The sequence below is a fragment of the Typopeltis vanoorti genome, chromosome 3, assembly GCF_054136105.1.
Source record: "Typopeltis vanoorti isolate ZY-2024b chromosome 3, IOZ_Tvanoo_1.0, whole genome shotgun sequence".
In the NCBI taxonomy this organism is placed as follows: domain Eukaryota; kingdom Metazoa; phylum Arthropoda; class Arachnida; order Uropygi; family Thelyphonidae; genus Typopeltis; species Typopeltis vanoorti.
The window spans coordinates 70,008,923-70,027,612 of NC_143551.1; the positions used below are offsets into that span (position 1 = coordinate 70,008,923).

Below are 18,690 nucleotides of genomic sequence, written 5' to 3' on the forward strand. Positions count from 1 at the left end.
CAAGGGGGCCACGGCCCACAGTTTGAGAAGCGCTGCTCTAGAAGACCAAAATGTAAGATATGATAAATAAGAGTTCTGGAAGAAACTGCTGATAGGAAACAAAATACAATCAAAGTACAGTAATACCCCAATTGATGGTCAAGATGCATTCCTAGAAGACAAAGCGCTAAACAAAACAGCGTTAAACAGGATCATTTTAACACATAGTAAATAGGGATAGGGGAAACACATGACCAAGAATAAACAAGTTTTACTTTCATTTTAAATTATTTTTATATTAACTTTCCTTTCATGGCTCTTGGTGTTTTGGAATGATACAACAGTTTTAATTTGAAATCACCACTGGCATTACCACCCAAAACACAGATTAAACAGTCTTTTGCAGCTTTGAATTCTGGTGCTTGCTTTTGTTTATGTGGTAAAAATGTGTGCTTTGGCATTCTTTTCCAAAAAAGTCCCATTTCATCAACATTAAAAACTAGTTCGGGAGGATAATTTCCTTTTTCAATTATGGCTCTTAAAAGTTGAAGGCTGAAGCAGCTTCAGTATCTGCACTCAGCGCTTCTCCAGTGATTCGAATGTTGTAGAGCAGGGTTTCTCAAACTTTTCGTATGACAGAACACTTCACAAATCCTGAAATTTTAACGGAACACCTTGGTTAGAGTCGAGTACCATCGGTCAAGTATTCAATGTAAAGCTAAGTGCACACTATCACTGCAGCAGGTTGTATTGCATCGCAAAAATGTGACAGCGCATCGCATTGACCTTGCTTGTGACCACACTTTTCCTAGAATAGATAGATCCATACTTCACTCGTGCTTGGAATTGTCGACAACCGCGGGCAGCTCTCAGCCAGCAGAGTCTTTGGCTGAGTCAAGGCCAGCACGTGCTGGCCTTAATAGCACAATCCACATGCAAAGTGTGAGAGCTTGATTTTTAAACATGTTTGAACTTGATGCAGCATTTAAAACCATTCCAGGCTCATATCAATTTTGATAATTTTTTCACGGAACCAGTGTTCTGCGGAACATAGTTTGGGAAATGTTGTTGTAGAGGTTGCTTCTTTTTTTAAATCTATCTAACCAACTTCTGCTAGCTACAAAGTTTTTGCTCACATCCTCTCTTTGTTTTGAATATGATTAAAAATACTTCTGACCCTTTCCATGATTACTGCCTGACTTAATGACATGTTGCATTCGGTTTCATCATCAATCCAAATGAAAAGACATTTCTCCATTTCCACTAAAACATTGCTTCTGGATCAGGTTACCTTTGTTGCAGAAGACTGTGGTTGTTCAACACTTAATTTTGCACTTGTTTTTTAATATCATTCGAATAGCAGTAGACAAATTTAAAGCAGCTCCAATGTCAACTTGATGTTTACCTTTTTCTAATTGCTTCAGCACCTGCATTTTAATGTTGAGCTAAATGCCCTTTCGTATCAACTTTGTTTTCTTTTAACCTTTCGCTGATTGGTTTGGGAATAATCGTATTATATATGATTCAAGGGAAATATAGTGATAAATTGAACAGAGTAAATTTAGTGGTTTTTTAGGCTTCGAATCATCATCATCATCATCAAATTCCTGACAAGTACCCTCTATGTATCATATCCTGTACACCCTGTGCAGGATATGATAGTACTATTTGAAAAATTTACATCATTACTAACTTCCTATCTACAATTTTCCTCCAAATCAGTCTGTTACTTGTCAAGACTCCAAAATAATCAAATCTTATATTTCTATCGTCTAAGGCACTTCATACCATATCAATCCACCTATATCTTGGTCTTCCTTTGGGTCGTTTTCCTGCCAACCTGGCAGAGAACACTTGTTTTGCTAATCTTTCCTCGCTCATTCTGTTTAAGTGACCATACCACCTGAGATTAGCTCTGCTAATGCATTCCTGTATGATGACAATGTCAAGTTCTTTCCTAATATCCTTGTTTTTAATATGATATTGCCATTGATGCCTTCTGTTCACGCCTCTAATCTTTCTCAGGACTCTCACATCTGCAGTCTCTAGTCTTTGGTCAAGTGTTTTACTTCTGACCCAGCTCTGAGATCCATAAGTTAAAACTGGTTTGAACACTGTCTTGTATAACAGCTAATTTAGTGTTCCGACTAATTTCTCTCTTATTCCATATGAATTTATTCAACTGACTTTATACCATACCAGCTTTATTGATTATGTTGTCTATTTCCATATTTAATTTACTATCTTCACTAAAAATCGTGCCTAAGTATTTGAAATGTTTTACTTCTTCCAAAGGTTCTCCTATCACAATGCAGTTGACATTTTCAACGATTCTACCCATTTTCATTGTCTTTTTATTGCTAACCTTCATACCATATCTATTACAGCAGTTATTCAATTTAGTCAGGGAATCTTGCAAACTTGTAGTGGATTTATTTAGAAGTATAACATCGTCTGCATAAAGCAAAGAGCTGACATTAACATCTCCAATTCTGATATCATGTTTAATACCACTTTCCTTCATAATGTGATCCATATAGATAATGAATAACAGAGGGGATAATGTACATCCTTGTCTCACACCAGATTTAACATTAAACCATCTTCCTGTACTTCCTTCAATTCTAACTGCTGACTTACAACTCAAATAAAGACTAAGTATTGCTTGATATAATATTCCATTGACACCATATAACTGTAGTGTATTGAATAGCTTCTCTCTCTTGGCACCTTGTCATATGCCTTTTCCAGATTGACAAAACTTAAATACAGATGTTTGTTATATTCCCATGGTTTCTCAACTATTTGTCATAAATTGAAGATCTGATCCTGACAACCTCAATTCGGCCTGAATCCAGCTTGTTCTTCACTAAACGTTTCTTCCACAATTCTTCTCAACTGTTTCTCAAGTATACTTGCATATATCTTACCAGGAACATTCAGTAGGGATATACATCTATAATTCTCACATTCAGTTTTATTTCCCTTTTTATATATAGGTACCATGAGAGCTCTACTCCAATCATCAGAAATTTGTCCCTCTGTCCAGGCCTTTTGAACTATGCAGTGCAGCCACTGTAAGACTTTTATACTACCATACTTCAGCATTTCTGGTCGAATATCATCTACTGCTGCCTTTCCACATTTCAAGCCTTTGATGGCTTTTTCTACTTCAAGTATGGATATGTATTCCTGACTGTATGCCTGTTGAGTGTTTTTTACCACTGCACTATCACTGCTTGTTTCATTTAGCAATTTATCGAAGTAATTATTCCATACTTCCAGGATATCCTTTTCTCCCATTTTCATGTAACCTTTATCATCTCTAACTCCTTTTACAGCATTCTTTCCTCCATTTCTAAGTCCTGCTCATAATTAAATCCTGCTCAAGACTAAATAGTGTTATAACCAATAGGTAATAACCACTTCCAATTTCAAATCCTCTGTACACTCTGGTGTCCTGCACCAGGAAGAAAACATCACTATCAACAATAACATAGTCAATGAGACTTTTCTTATTCCTAGCCTCTTCTCTCCATGTGAATTTGTGCACATTTTTATGTTGGAACATGGTGTTAGTAATAATCAGTCCATGTCCTGAGCAGAAATCCAACAGGTATTTGCCATTATTATTAGCTTTGCTCTTTTCTCCAAATTTTCCCAAAACATTTTTGTATGTCTGACAATCATTTCCTACTCTGCTATTTAGATCCCCAACAAGGACCAACTTTTACTTTTTCATTGTGTTGGTTGCTTTCTCTAAAGTAAAAAATTCCTCCACTTCTACCTTAGTAGAACCTTCTGTGGGACCATAGCCACAAATAAGTTTCATTGTCCAATTACCCGTTCCGATATTTACCCACATCTCTCTACTTGATACTGCCTGCCATTCAAGAAGATTAGCCTCATATTTTGTGTTGAATACTATGGCTACTCCTTCTTTTCCTTGATTGTCATTGCCTGAATATAACATTTTGTATTTATTGCTCAGAAAGATCTCACCAGTTTTTGTCTTTTTTGTTTCAGTCACCCCCTATTATGTTGATCTGGTACTTATCTAATTCTTCAGCTAGCTCCATTTCTTTGCCATTCAGGCTTCTTATGTTGATAGTACCGATCTTTGACTCTGGTGATGTTGAGTTAGGGTGTGTGTGCTTTCAGATTTGTTCCAGTAGCTGACTTTTTGCTGTTTGCCCTGGTTTCCTGACGAAAAAAATGGGGGCCTTGTTTAACGGCAACACCCCCAACCGGCATGAAATTTTGTCATGTTGTACCATCATTTTGTATATTGGTTTAAGCCAATAAGAATAGAATTTGGTCAACTAAATCTCAAATTGCCAACCCATCCCTGTTTGGAATTCAAAGACTCATCACGGGAGACCCAATCTATCGTACCTCTGCTTGAACAAATTAACAACTGAAAGCACCAACAACTGACTCTGGCAACTCTTTCCTCATTCACAACTCTACACGCAAAAATTTAGTGCTCACACCACTACTAACCACACCTTTATTCAACTTCCAGAGATGACTCCTTGTTCTGGTCACTCTAGACAACTGCTGAAACATTTCTCCTACATCAATCCTATAAAACCCTTTAGCAATTTAAATGCTTCTATAATATTCCCTCTTTTTCCTCCTATCAACCAACTTCTGCAATCCAAACATCTTCAATCTATCCTCATAGAGAACATTCTGCAGGCCACTCACCATCTTGATCACTGAATCCTCTCCACCACTTCCTCATTCCCAAGAATCCCAGGGGACCAGACTTGAGCACAGTAATCCAGATGTGGGCATATCAATGTCTTATATTGTGATTGTCTGTGAAGGTGGTGGTGGGCAGTAGATGGCTTGGTGTAGTTGTGGTTCATTGTAGTTTGTGGATTGAGTGAGTGGTGTAGAGTAGATTCCCTCCCTTGATGAGTCTTTGGACTCCTTGGAGATGTAATAATAATAATAATAGTCAATTAATCTTATGGGCTACCTCAGCAACATGTCCTCTAAACTTTAACTCTCTGTCTACCACCACCCCTAAATCTCTAGCTTCATCTATTTTCTGGAGTACAGTGCCATCAATGTGATACACAGAAAATTATGCATTTATCCCAAAATGCATAATTTTCCATTTCTCAACATTAAACTGACACCCATTAACTTTTGTCCATACTGACAGCCTATTTAAATCGTCCTGCAAGCTCTCGACATCACCTTGATTAATTATTACTCTACCTAATTTCACATCATCAGCAAACAACTGAATATTTTCTTTCAGGCTATTTCCTATATCATTTATGTACAATCAAACAGCAATGGTCCCAGCACTGAACCTTGTGGTGAACCCCTAGTCCAAATACCACTTTTTAATATCTGTCCAACATCCTTCTCTTATCCACTTAATCAGTGTCATATCCGTCCTCATTTGTTCTCTCTAATTTATATAAGAGAGTTCCATGTGGTATTCTATCAAATAGATATGCAAAATCCTCGTGTAGCCATTTCCTTTATCCAACTCTGCTGTTACTCTATTATAAAAAGACAGTAATTTACTAAAGCATTACCAATCCTTCACAAAGCCATGTTCACCCTCATACAGCATCATATTTTTATCTCCCCATTCTGATTGGTCTATAATTTGCTACTCTAGTCTTAGAATCTCCCTTATGCAAAGAAACTATTTTGCCCTCTTTCCACTCCCCTGGAACTCTACCAGAGCTGAGACTTAAAGTAAAGAGCCTAGTCAAAGGCATTGCCAGTTTTCTTGCACATTCTCACAAAACCCTAGCTGATATCCCATCTAATCCCACAGCTGTATTTACATTGAGATTCAGCAATATCCTAAGAACCTCCAATTCATCCACCTCTGTCCCCACATTAGTGTCTGTCACATAGGTTAAAGCAGTAACTTCACTAGGAAGATATATGCTGGCAAAGTAGTCACTCCATAACTCAACTATTTTATCCGCTTCTGTCTCTTCATGACCATCACCATCACTCATTAAGGTTAATTTTCCATAGTCATTCTTCCTCTTAGTTGCTACATAATGAAAGAACTCTTTGAGATTTCCCTTTGGCATGCTCAGCAAGATTCTTCTCATAATCTGATTTTGCCTTCCTTGCTATGCTGCTCATCTTTCTTGCATGAGCCTTGCACTGCTCATGAGTTTGTTTGTAACCTCTTTCTTTATATACCCACCACAGCATTTTGTTCTTCTGCAGCTCGTGCTTAATGATATTACTCATCCATCTAATTCGCACCCAATTAACCCTCCTTACCATATGTATACAATTTAATACTGCTTCCTCTGGTGTTTTATGTCATGGTACAGATTTAAGCTGCTTCCTAAGAATGTCATAATCACCTGCCTTGTCGTTCCACAATTACCCATTCTTGATAGAATATTCCTCATGTTTTACCATCTCCCATATCAAGACCACATGGCCATTTTCACCAATTGGAGGCAATGTTGTCACCTTGGTTATGGATAGCTCTTCTGATCCTATGACCAGATCCAATACTCTCCAACCATTAGTCCCCCTCCATCACATACTGCCTTAAGTAATTATCTCTCAGCAGGTGTATAAATTCTTTTTCCTTCCTGCCATGTGATCTTTCTTAATTCCAGTCTATATCTCCATAGTTGAAGTCTCCCATAATAATCACTCAATCTGTATACTCATCTAATTCGGTGATGCATGTCTTCCAGATCATCTGTGGAACTCCCTTGCCTATAGCAACAACCAACTGTATATTTTGCCTTATTAGCCTTAATCTCACACCAGATTGCTTTGAATGAACAGCCACCCTCCTGCCTATCTCCTGTTCTTTTTAGTTGCAATTCATCTGCTCTCATCAGCAGTACTCTTTCCCATCCTAACTTCCCTGAAAATACTAAACCCTTCACATTCAATCCCTGTACCTACATCATCTGCTGTTAGCCAATTCTCACTAATACCTATAACTTTTGGTGAGGTTGCACTAACCAATGTCAAAAACTCCTTCCTCTTGTTTCTGATACTTCTGGCATTAGTATATAGAAACTGCAGCATCCCTTTAGTCCCCCACCAATCTTTACTTTCTGAATTGACTACCTTATTCAATATTTTTGCTTGAGAGACTAGATTCCTCACTTGGTCTAAAATGTAACCCAAACATTCAATTACTTTCTCATGAGCCACTTCTACTGAGCTACACAGGCGACCATTCATCTTCATTCAATTTTACATTTTCATATAACAGATTGATATGTCAGATGAAAGGGTTCTGTTGAGGCATGAGTTAAGTAATCTAATTAAGTAAACTATTTGATTAGCATGAAGGATATATAAAATCACACGTGAAAGGTTGTAAAAACGTATGGCAAAATAATACATGTTGAGTTATAGGTTAGAAACAGAAAATAACTTATTTAAATCTGGCTATGTGGTATGATTAATAAATAATTGTGGTATTTATTTTGGAAACCCTAGAGGCAGGATACTGACCAAAGGATTGAATAAAATAGCAATAAAAGAAAATAAACAAAGACTGGTTCAGTGCATAGGTTTTGTTTGAATACTGCTGTTGAAATGGGTGAAAGAGATGAATGAAGAGATTAAATAAGGTGAGTGTGAAATGGTGAATGAAGAGTATAGTATGAATTCTGGAGGAAGAGGGCATTATGGGAGCAGCATAAATGGATAATAATAATCAGCAGTTAGTTGCATGAGGAGTACAAAGAGCAGATGAGAATAGTAGTGCCTTGCTTGATACCAAAGTACGAGCACCAATTAGATAATGCAGTGGAGAGGGGGAAACAAAACGTAAAATGATAACTGATGCCAAGGATATAATTGGGATGTTAAATGATCAATTCATAAATGTCATGCACATACTTGCATGCAGCCGGTAAGGGAGGAGAAAGGAGCTATGGCAGTGAAGCAGTATTGAGTAATCTCGATGTTAATAAGGTAATAGGAGGCAGATGATACATCACCATATGTTTGAATATGGACCATGAATCTTACAATGGACTAATTTCTGTAGGAGTGGAAAGAGAGAGAGAGTGTGAGTGTGTGTGTGGGGGGGGGGGGGTTGTGATTCCAAGTTTTGGAGAGGTTAGTGAGAAAGAACTAGGTTGATAATAGCAGCACAGGTTTGTTAAAGGAGGGATTATGTTTTAACAATTTATTTACTTATTACAAAAGTGACAAATGCATATACAATGGTATATTAAGATTTTCCAAAAGCCGTTCATATATTACTACATAAAAAGCTGGTAATAAAACTGGAATGGATGGGATGGCATAATATATTAGTGCAATGGACTGGAGATTGGTTATCGGATAGTATTCGATAGTTGTGGGGGGGGGGGGGGGAGCATCCAGAAAGAGGAAGGTAGCTAGCAGTGTGAATCAAGAGTCTGTTTTGAGCTACAGCAGTTTAATTGTATGTTAATGATATTTAAAAAAAAAAAAAAGACATGAATGGAAGATGTGCAGTTGTTTGTAAGTAATGTAGAGTTGGTAAAAGCTACAAGGAATAAAGATGTCATAGCTTTACAAGACTACCTGAGCAAAATAGGTGAGCAGGCCTGGTTTGGTTTATTTGAATTTATGGCTGAAACAATTCAGGCTTCATTCAACAAACTGCACTACTGCTGTAAGTTAATCTTAACATTTATTACATGTAACTTCTGATACACAGTAATTAACTGCAATGTAAATTACAATGGCTAAAAAATTACAACTTTTTTTAAGTAACTGAACTGAATTTCAGTGGGTAATGTGTTTTGAGGTGACGAATCCAAATCTGAACTCTAAAAATTTTCATCATATAAGATTTTTTTTTTTTTCATGTATCTCATGCACACAGAATCTATTGTAGATTTAAGCACCATAAGTCAGCTAAAATTGGAAAAACCAGTTTCCTTGTTCTAGAGATCAAACATGGGCATGGGCCACTATCTAGTAATAATAAAATTTTAAATTATTGTCATTTAATTTCCACATTGTAGTAGTTCTGAATGTAGCATCATTTGTAAATGAACAGAAGCATGATTTGAAAAGATATGAACCTGTCTTACATCAAGGAATACAGCAAAACAGTCTGTTAAAGTTCTCGCTTGTGTTCAAATGTCTTTGAGCTTCTTTAATTTATGATTATGTCTAATTTAAAATATAAAACAAGTGCAGCCTACTTTTGTTGTCTGTGTGTAGTTTGTAAGTGTTAAGCAGTAACTAATACAATAAGAACTGAACTTTCTAATTACTTTGGGTGTGAAATCGGAAACTTTGATAGAAAGTAGGTCCCTTGTTACTGTTGCACAGCATGTGAAACCAACCTCAATGGATTCAGATAAAACAGCTAACTTTTTTTTTGGGACACAATGCCTTGGAGAAAAAAGAAAAAAAATTAATAGATCACACACCTATAAAATCACATTACTTCTGTTTAACTAACATAAATGGATCTTCTATAGTAATACCCAAACTTAAAATTCAGCTCTAAGACCAGCATCTCACTCTAGATATTCCAACACTTGATCCACATCAATGCAAAATATACAAAAGTAAAAGATGATGAATCTGCTGTTTGGGGTTTGGACAAGAAGTCATTGTCATCGGGTGAAGACATTTATAATATAAAATTGAACAAACTTTATCAAACTGAACAGAAAGAAATCAACAGTGTTCAGAGATATGAATAATCTAAACAACAAACCGAACTGCCTAAATCTTGTCTTTGAAAAGAAAAAATAAAAAGTTTTTAGAAATAGAATAAAAATCCCAAACATACATTTAAGATAATGAATGCCATGATTACCGGCAAGACATAAATGACCTTTTCAGAACGAATGAAGCTCCCAAGCCAAAATACTAAAATTTGCTCGCAGGCTCTTTCAAAAACAACCTAAAAAGTTGGGGGGGGGGGGAGAAATGTGAGATTGAAATGTGTGACTTAATTGTGAGATTTCAAAATTTCAGAAGAAAACTATAAGAAGGTATATTTGTTGGATCTAAAATTAGTACAAAAAAAGGTGAGAAACTTGAAATGAATTTCATTAAAACAGAACTAGAAAACCTGGAAATTGTTAAGAATTTCTGAAAGGTTTTGGAGCAACAATATATCTAAAAATTATAAAGAAATAGGTGACCAATTCATAGCAAAGTACCGCAATGTGGAATTGAGGTTGTCGTAAGATTCACTCCCTTCATTCTCGCTCCTGGATTTCTTTCTTGAAAATTTTTGAGAACTGAGCAATAGGGAGGAGGACAATTCCACCATAACTAGGTAACTAGCATGATTAGTCAGCATGGTAACAGAGCAATCATACCAGGTAACAAATGAGATATGGAGAGTACCATTGATTTCTGCAAGGAGAAAGTCATTAAAGGGCTTATAAGAAGAAACCAAATATTCTTAGAAAGTAGTTCTTTTTTTTAAATCTATGTACACTTTTAAGCATTTTTATATTCTTACTTTTCTGTAAATACAGTAAACTGTGTATACATACATAATTTTGAGTAGTTATAGATCATCATTATCAAATTCCTGACATTTACCTTCAAGGGGGTGTACAGGATATGATAGTACTACATGAAAAATTTACATCATTAGTAACTTCCTATCTACAATTTCCCTCCAAATCAATTCGTTACCTTGACAGGTAACGAATTGATTCTAACATTGTCAGATCTTATATTTCTATCTTCTAAGGCACATTTTACTGTATCAATCCACCTATATCTTGGTCTTCCTCTGGATCTCTTTCCTGCCAACCTGGCAGAGAACACTTGTTTTTCTAATCTTTCCTCTCCCATTCTGTTGAATGTGACCATACCACCTGAAATTAGCTCTGCTAACACATTCCTAGATGCTAACAATGTCAAGTTCTTTCCTAATATCCTTGTTTTTAATACGACATTGCCATTGATGCCATCTGTTCATGCCGCTAATCTTTCTCAGGACTCTCATATCTGTGGTCTCTAGTCTTTGGTCAAGTGTTTTACTTCTGACCCAGCTCTAGATCCATAAGTTAAAATTGGTTTGAACACTGTCTTGTATACAGCTAAATTAATGTTTTGACTAATTTCTCTCTTATTCCATATAAATTTATTCAGTTGACTTCCTACCATACTAACTTTGTTGATTCTGTTGTCTATTTCCATATTTAATTTACCATCTTCACTAAAAATCGTGCCTAAGTAGCTGAAATGTTTTACTTGTTCCACTGGTTCCCCATTCAAAACACAGTTGACATTTTCAACGATTCTGCCTATTTGCATTGTCTTTGTATTGCTGACCTTCATACCATATCTATTACAACAGTTATTCAATTTAGTCAGGGAATCTTGCAGACTTGTAGCAGATTTATTTAGAAGTATAACATCATCAGCATAAAGCAAAGAGCTGACATTAACATCTCAAATTTTTAAACCACTTTGGTTTAAAAAGTGGTATTAAACCACTTTCCTTCATATGTGATCCATATAGATAATGAATAACAGAGGGGATAATATACATCCTTGTCTGATATCAGATTTAATATTAAATCATCTTCCTGTATACTTCCTTCAATTCTAACTGCTGACTTACAACTCAAATAAAGGCTAAGTATTGCTTGATATAATGCCCTACTGACACGATACAACTGTAGCGGTTTAAATAGCTTCTCTCTTGGCACCTTGTCATATGCTTTTTCCAGATCTCAAAACTTAAATACAGATCTTTGTTATATTCCCATGACTTCTCAACTATGTCATAAAGTGAAAATCTGATCCTATGACAGCCTCTATTTGTCCTGAATCCAGCTTGTTCTTCACCAAGCTTCTCTTCCAGAATTCTTCTCAACCATTTCTCAAGTATACTTGTGTAAATCTTACCAGGAACACTCGATAGAAAAATACATCTGTAATTCTCACAATCAATTTTATTTCCCTTTTTATATATGGGTACTATGAGAGCTCTACTCCAGGAGTAGTTACACTCCTTTTACAAAATACAATTTTGTGACTTCTATGACTTGGATACATGTCAATTAATATAATATCCAATATATTTGTAGTTACTACACAGACTGTTATGTGTTAATAAATTACTTATTCATTCGTTTTGCACATATTGTATTGCACTGCCTTAGAATTATATTAAAAAAAGAAAAGAAAAAAGTAAAAACTACCACAGTAACAGCTTTCGCTACATGTAAGCCTGGAAATATTGTCAAAAAAAGATTTTGACAATATGGCATAGATTCAATTGTATTATAGTGTTAAGTATTATAACTCATGTCATGTCTAAGATCTATGTGCACCACATTTTTGATGGCACATGACCTTATGTAATTAGAATAATCCTTGCTCTTTTTTTTTTTGGGGGGGGGGGGTTGTTATTGTAGTAATTGGGATTTCTTACAATTTCGGAACACTCGTTGAATGTTCTAATGAAAGTTACAACAATATAGGGCATCCCTAACTTTGCTGATTTATTTCAGTTGTATGAAAGGTTGGTTCAGATTTATGTTTTGTTTTCTAAGCCTGATCCGTTCTGACATGCCTGTTTAGTCAATACTACATGCTGGTGAATAAACAGGGCATTCAGGAGAGAAAGATATATATAATATCACAACGGTTTCATGCAACTTTTAATTTTGCTTAGAGGTGAGATGTTTTCATGGTACCATTGAAATCTTGTTTGGTTTATTTAGATTTACAGCCGAAGCAACTCAGGCTATGAGGCTAGTGTATTATGTATGTTAATTGCCTGTGTTTCTAATGTCTGGTTTGCCTGTTTTGCAGTATGAAAAACCTTAGTTTCCAGAAGGAAACCTTGTCACCTCCATATGAGACCAGCTAAATCACCTTCAGCTGAAAAGTCTTGATAAAAGTTCTCCGCATTGTGGAGGGGATTCGAACCCAGGTCCTTCCAACCAAAGGACATTATTGAAAGCTATAGAGGCTCTTTAAATTTTGTCTGTCATAAAATGTATACAAGAGGAATATAGCTTAACTGTAGTACCAGTTATCATGACTCCGTTTTTTTTATTTTTAAGGAGACTGCTGCTGTAGGATATTCTATCATTTTTTGCTTATATGCATTTCGTAATAGGATAAACATGAGATGTTTAAGACCTTGGTTTCTTTTCCAACAGGAATAGATTCCTATTTTCTATGGATATTGTGTGGAAGTATCTTCCTATGTGGGTGTGAACTTTTTGTACACTGAACAATTGAGTTTATTCTATTCAGAGATCTCAGAGGGATTTCTAAATACAACTCCCCTTCTTCCCCCAAATGATAATGATAGATCTATATATATATTTGTTTGTTTGTTTGTTTTTAATCAATGAACAACATATAGTTCACCTTATGTTCTAACATACTGTTAACAAAACAACCCTGGCATGCTGAGCAGAAGGATTTAAGTTGCACACCTTAAATACACAGAATTTATCACTTCTGATTCTAGTTACGAAGTCTTTGTTGACTAGTGACTACTATTATGATTAAATAAATAAAAACTGGAAAAAAAGAAAAGAAAAGAAAAGTGTGGGTGGGAGGGAGGGAACGTGCGTTTGTCTCCAGTATATGTAACAATAACCAGCTCAGGTAACATATTTTTTTAATTAGGCTAATAATCACAGAAATTAAAACTATCTTTAAATGTGTATAGATAATCAGATCCAAACTGGTATACAAGCAGTTGTAAAACCATAGGGATGTGGTTTGAATTTTCAGAGTACTTACTGATAACAAACACAAAATGTCAAAATTTCTTCATTTAAGGCATCTGCATATGATTTCAGCCATTACCCATATCAGATTAATCTACCTTCAGAAACTAACAATGCTCATCCAAAAAGGATCAAATTTTTCACAAATGTTTTGGGAAAGTTTGGAGAAAATAAATTTTCCCATATTTGTACATATTATTAGTAGTAGTAGTAGCTCAGTTGGTACAGACCAAGCCTTTTGGTCAGACAGACCTGGATTCAATTCCCATCCAAGACTCATGTGAGGAACCTTTATCTGGTCTCTTTCAACTAAAGGTGAGTTACCCAGTCTCATATGGAGGTAGGGGTTTTTTCAACCGGAACAAGCAAACCAGCCGAGTGAAAACACACACACACACACACACACACACACACACACACACACACACACACACACACACACACACACACACACACATCTACAGGCACAAAATGCATTTCCCTCCCCAATGCCAAGCCGGTTGGGGTCACTTAAAGTTGCAGTATGTTGCGGACCCTGCATTTGCAGGATAAAAATGCTAGAAAGAAGAGAAGTAGTAGTAGAGCAGTAATAGTAGACCTCCATGGAGTCAATGACTCACTGCAGGATACCATGATTTGAATGCATTCCAACCACCCACAGCTTTCCAGGCAAAACACCTACTCCTCACTCCCTCCTTATACAGCTTCAAAGGATGGTCTCCTGTTCTTCCCATCTGTACCCATTCTATGTAAAATCTGATCCACATGGGAAAAATATACCATCAAGCCCTACAGCTTTATTAATCTGTTAATAACCCCTTACCAATTTATATGTCTCAATCATTTCAAGGAATCCCAACATATTTAATCCTACATGTCAGTGTTCTCCTGCGACCATGTTATAGTAAGTAAGTAGACTGCTAAAACAAGACCTTCCTTTAGTAAACCCATGCTATCCATCAAAGAGAATGTTGTTACCAACTCAATTCTGCATCCCGGTTCTCACTAGCCCAACACCTTTACAACTCCAGACTAATAGATTATTCTATAATTCAAATCCATAGCCTTATCACCCTCCTTATGAAACAGAACAATTTTGCCTTCTTTCCATGCCTTTGGAACATGAGTAAGTCTAAGACTCAAGTTAATAAGTTAAAGCTGTTATTAACTTCCTGGAACATTCCCTCAAGACATGTGGCAACATATTATCAGGTCCTTATATACCTCCTGCTCCCTTCCTACTTCTCTCAACTTCTGCATGATGTTACTTTCACAAGGATGCAATACCTTAATGAACTGCTCATTCAACATTTCTACTATATCTTCCTTAACGATTATCATTCTACCATTCTCTCCAATCCAGTATCATATTTCCATAATCATCTTTCTTCTACTGGCCATGTATTGAAAAAAACACCCTAGGATTCCTGATGGCCTCATTAGTTAACTCCTGTTTATACTGCACTTTCACTACCCTTACTATGTGAATTATCTCTCTTGCTTGCTCTTTGTACTCATTATTCACCACTACTTATCTTATGTGCTACTATAATGCCTTCTTCCAAATTGGATGCTTCACTTCTTCATTCATCCATTTAACACCCACCTTATTCAACCTTTGGAATATATGCAGATATTGTCTCTGCCAGACATGTCCCAAGCAGCACTAATCACTATTCCTTCTAGTTCTTCATTCCACAGCTGCAAGCTGTCTCCTGAGCTTCTCATAATTGCCAGCCTTATAGTTCCACATACGAGGAAGGTTCCAAAGGTTTCCGGCCTGACATACAAAATTCAAGTTAATTTTAAAATGCTGTGAATGACAGATAGCACCATCTATGGGGATCTTAGTGTACTACCAGTTTCACCTCTCTACCTGCGTCGTTCAGTTGGAGGCACGCGTTTGACTAACATGTGGCACGCTAAGTGGTTGTAATGTTAAAAATAGTATCACTGTGATAAAGTTTTTCACCAAAGAAGAGCTTTCTCCAAGTGCTATCAAACAGTGATTGGATGGTGTTTATGGGGGAGCTTCTCCTTCAAATTCCACCATGAAGGAATGGGCGAAACAGTTTTGCCTAGGAAGAGAGAACATTTAAGATGATCCTTGTGATGGTCGACCTGTGGAAGTGATGACTGAGAAAAATATCTCTCTTGTTAAGGAAGAACTGCTCAATACAGACAGCTCAAACTCAAAGAAATCTCAGCAAGATTGGGGCTTTCTGTAACAACATCATTTGCATCATTCACAAGAAGCTTCACATGACAAAGATCAGTGCAAGGTGGGTGCCACGACCTCTCTCTTCAATTCATGCATCATGTGACCTGTTCTCACAAGTTTTTAGAGCTTTGCCAAGGGAATCAAAGAGAAATACTGAATCCATTGTCACTGAGGATGAAACCATAGTCCTTTATTATGATCCTCTTTCTGAAAGGGAATCCATGGAGTGGTGCAAACCAGGCAGAGAAGAAGCCAAGGTCACTCTAAACCAAGAAGATTATAACAACAATCTTTTGGGATTTCTGGGGAATTCACTTGATTCAAGGAAAGGGATATCACCATGAATGCAGAATAGTATGCTTCACTCCTGAACAAACTGTGCGATGCCATAAAGGAGAAGAGATGAGGAATGAGTAAGGCCTCCACACTTTCTTTAAATAAACGTTCAAATTTGTAGCAACATCTGTGTAGGAGGAGAGTCTTGGACCAAAGGATGTTGTGGCTCGTTTCTAATCCATGCTGAGCTAATCCAGATTTCTCAGGTTTGTTGTGTTGAATTGATGACTGATGCTCTTGAATTCTTTTTTTTTATAGAATGTCCAGTTTGTCCAAAGTAGGAAAGATTACAATTACAAGGAACTTGATACACACCTGGTAGACCTTTCACAGGTCGTTATATTCTCAAAGAATCTGCTCATCATCCTTGTCAAAAACAGGAATCATAAAATGTTTAATCCGACGAGCCAAAACTAACTGTTCAACTTCTCATTTATTACAAAAAGAACTTTTGACTATCAAACATCACATGAAACTAAATGGCATATCTGAAAAGAGTACACAACATCTTTTCGATTCTTACAATCCAACACAGAACAGCAAAGATTCAATACGTCGAGTTCCAATTCCTTACGTTTCCGGGATTTCAGAACCAATTTCAAGAATTCTGAAGAAATATGATTTAACAGCTACTTATACACCTATTAACAAATTATCCACCCATTTTCCTTCTTCTAAAGATAAACATTCAACTATGTCTACCTGGTGTGTATCAAGTTCCGTGTAACTGTAATCTTTCCTACTTTGAACAAACTGGACGTTCTATAGAAAAAAGAATTCAAGAGCATCAGTCATCAATTCAATACAACAAACCTGAGAAATCTGGATTAGCTAAGCATGGATTAGAAACAAGCCATAACATCCTCTGGTCCAAGCCTCTCCTCCTAAACAGATGTCGCTACAAATTTGAACATTTATTTAAAGAAAGTGTGGAGGCCTTACTTCAATGTCCTAACTTGAATCATAATGACTGTATATCTATATCAAAAATTTGGGAAAGTTTAATCAGGATGACACATTAATTTTTTTTTTAAATTTCCTATATTAGTCTAATGTTATTTAAGATTATTATATGAATTTCTGAATTAATATCTTTAATTATGACTTTAAAAATGTTTACTCTTCTAATACGTAGCAATATGACATCACGTGGGTCGTTCTATGTGTGAATGATCAATTGTTCGTATTCCACTTTGTTTTCTAAAACTATTCCTATGTAGCCACTGAAGATGGTCTGTAATATTCAGACCGAAATATTTGGCAAATTAAACATTATTCTTGTGCAAACGTGTATATATTTCTAATTATGTTGTGTAACAATATAATTAGAAATTATATTGTTATTATATAATTATATTCTCTGTGTCAGCAGAGAATTTGAATGTGTTTAAGGCATGGTATGATAAGCTGTATTGTATAACAAAATGGACCTCCTAGATAAGTCAGTGATTCCATAGGGTCTTAGGATAACATACTTAGGATTCCAACAAATATAAAATATAATTTAATCTATCAAGTTCCACACTGTCAGCCCAATCTCATGGAAAATTTGTAACATTAATTTTATGAGAGAATGACTAGTTAGTTCTGCACATTTAATATAGGAATGTGCAGAACTGCACATTCCCAATTATCTCGATTTGATCCATAATATTCAACTCTCATCATTAATGCTTACATTATGCATAAGAATCTGTATAATTGTAGCTGAATAAAGCAGGCACTATGGAATTTTCTTTAAAATATAAAATCTCTACAGATATTATGTTAATTATATCTGGATGTTAACTATAAAAATGAACAATGAATGATTCTGTAGATAACATACTCTAACTATATAACTGCTAAACAAGAGTATTAGCAAAAACTTTCCCATTTGAAAACAGGTAGGAATGCAAAGATAAAACAGATTAACAAACATATAAATGCAATAATGAGCTTTAATAAATTTAATAAAACTATTTATTTTTTAAATAAACTATTTAAAAAATAAATAGTTCCATTACTTACAGAATATAATAAAAATCATAGCATAATACTCTGAAAATATAACTCACATCAATAATAGGTTTTTCAGGTGGCGGAGTCACTCTTTTACCATCTTCATCTTTTAAATCTTTATCCTTGTTTTTCTTTCCTTTGCTAGATTTACTTTTACTAGATGCCTTCTTTCCCACTGCAGCTTCTGCTGCATTCCTGATTAAAATAATCAAAAATGTTATTTGAAACTGACTATTCCAGAACAGAACATCAAAATTCAGTTAAAACTAAACAAGAAAAAAAAAAAGATTTTCTTTACAATTATTTAATGGTATCTTGAAATCATTTCTGTGCAATGGGTGTGTCGATATGGATAAGGATTCATACTTAGACAATGTTAAAGAATTATAATGAATATAATTATATCACTTAACAAGAATTTTCTTGACATCAAAGTGTCTA

At 35.7% G+C, this 18,690-nt stretch overlaps 1 protein-coding gene across 4 annotated transcripts in view; it reads right to left on the reverse strand.

Moving 5' to 3' along the window:
- The window catches only part of Mi-2 (chromodomain-helicase-DNA-binding protein Mi-2 homolog), a 692,327-nt gene that overhangs the window by 419,141 nt on the left and 254,496 nt on the right, over positions 1 to 18,690 (reverse strand). For all 4 annotated transcript variants that reach the window (XM_090390662.1, XM_090390660.1, XM_090390659.1 and 1 more), the window contains one exon: positions 18,306 to 18,444. In XM_090390662.1, the coding sequence (XP_090246788.1) occupies positions 18,306 to 18,444 (139 nt within the window). The remainder of the gene's footprint in view (positions 1 to 18,305; positions 18,445 to 18,690) is intronic.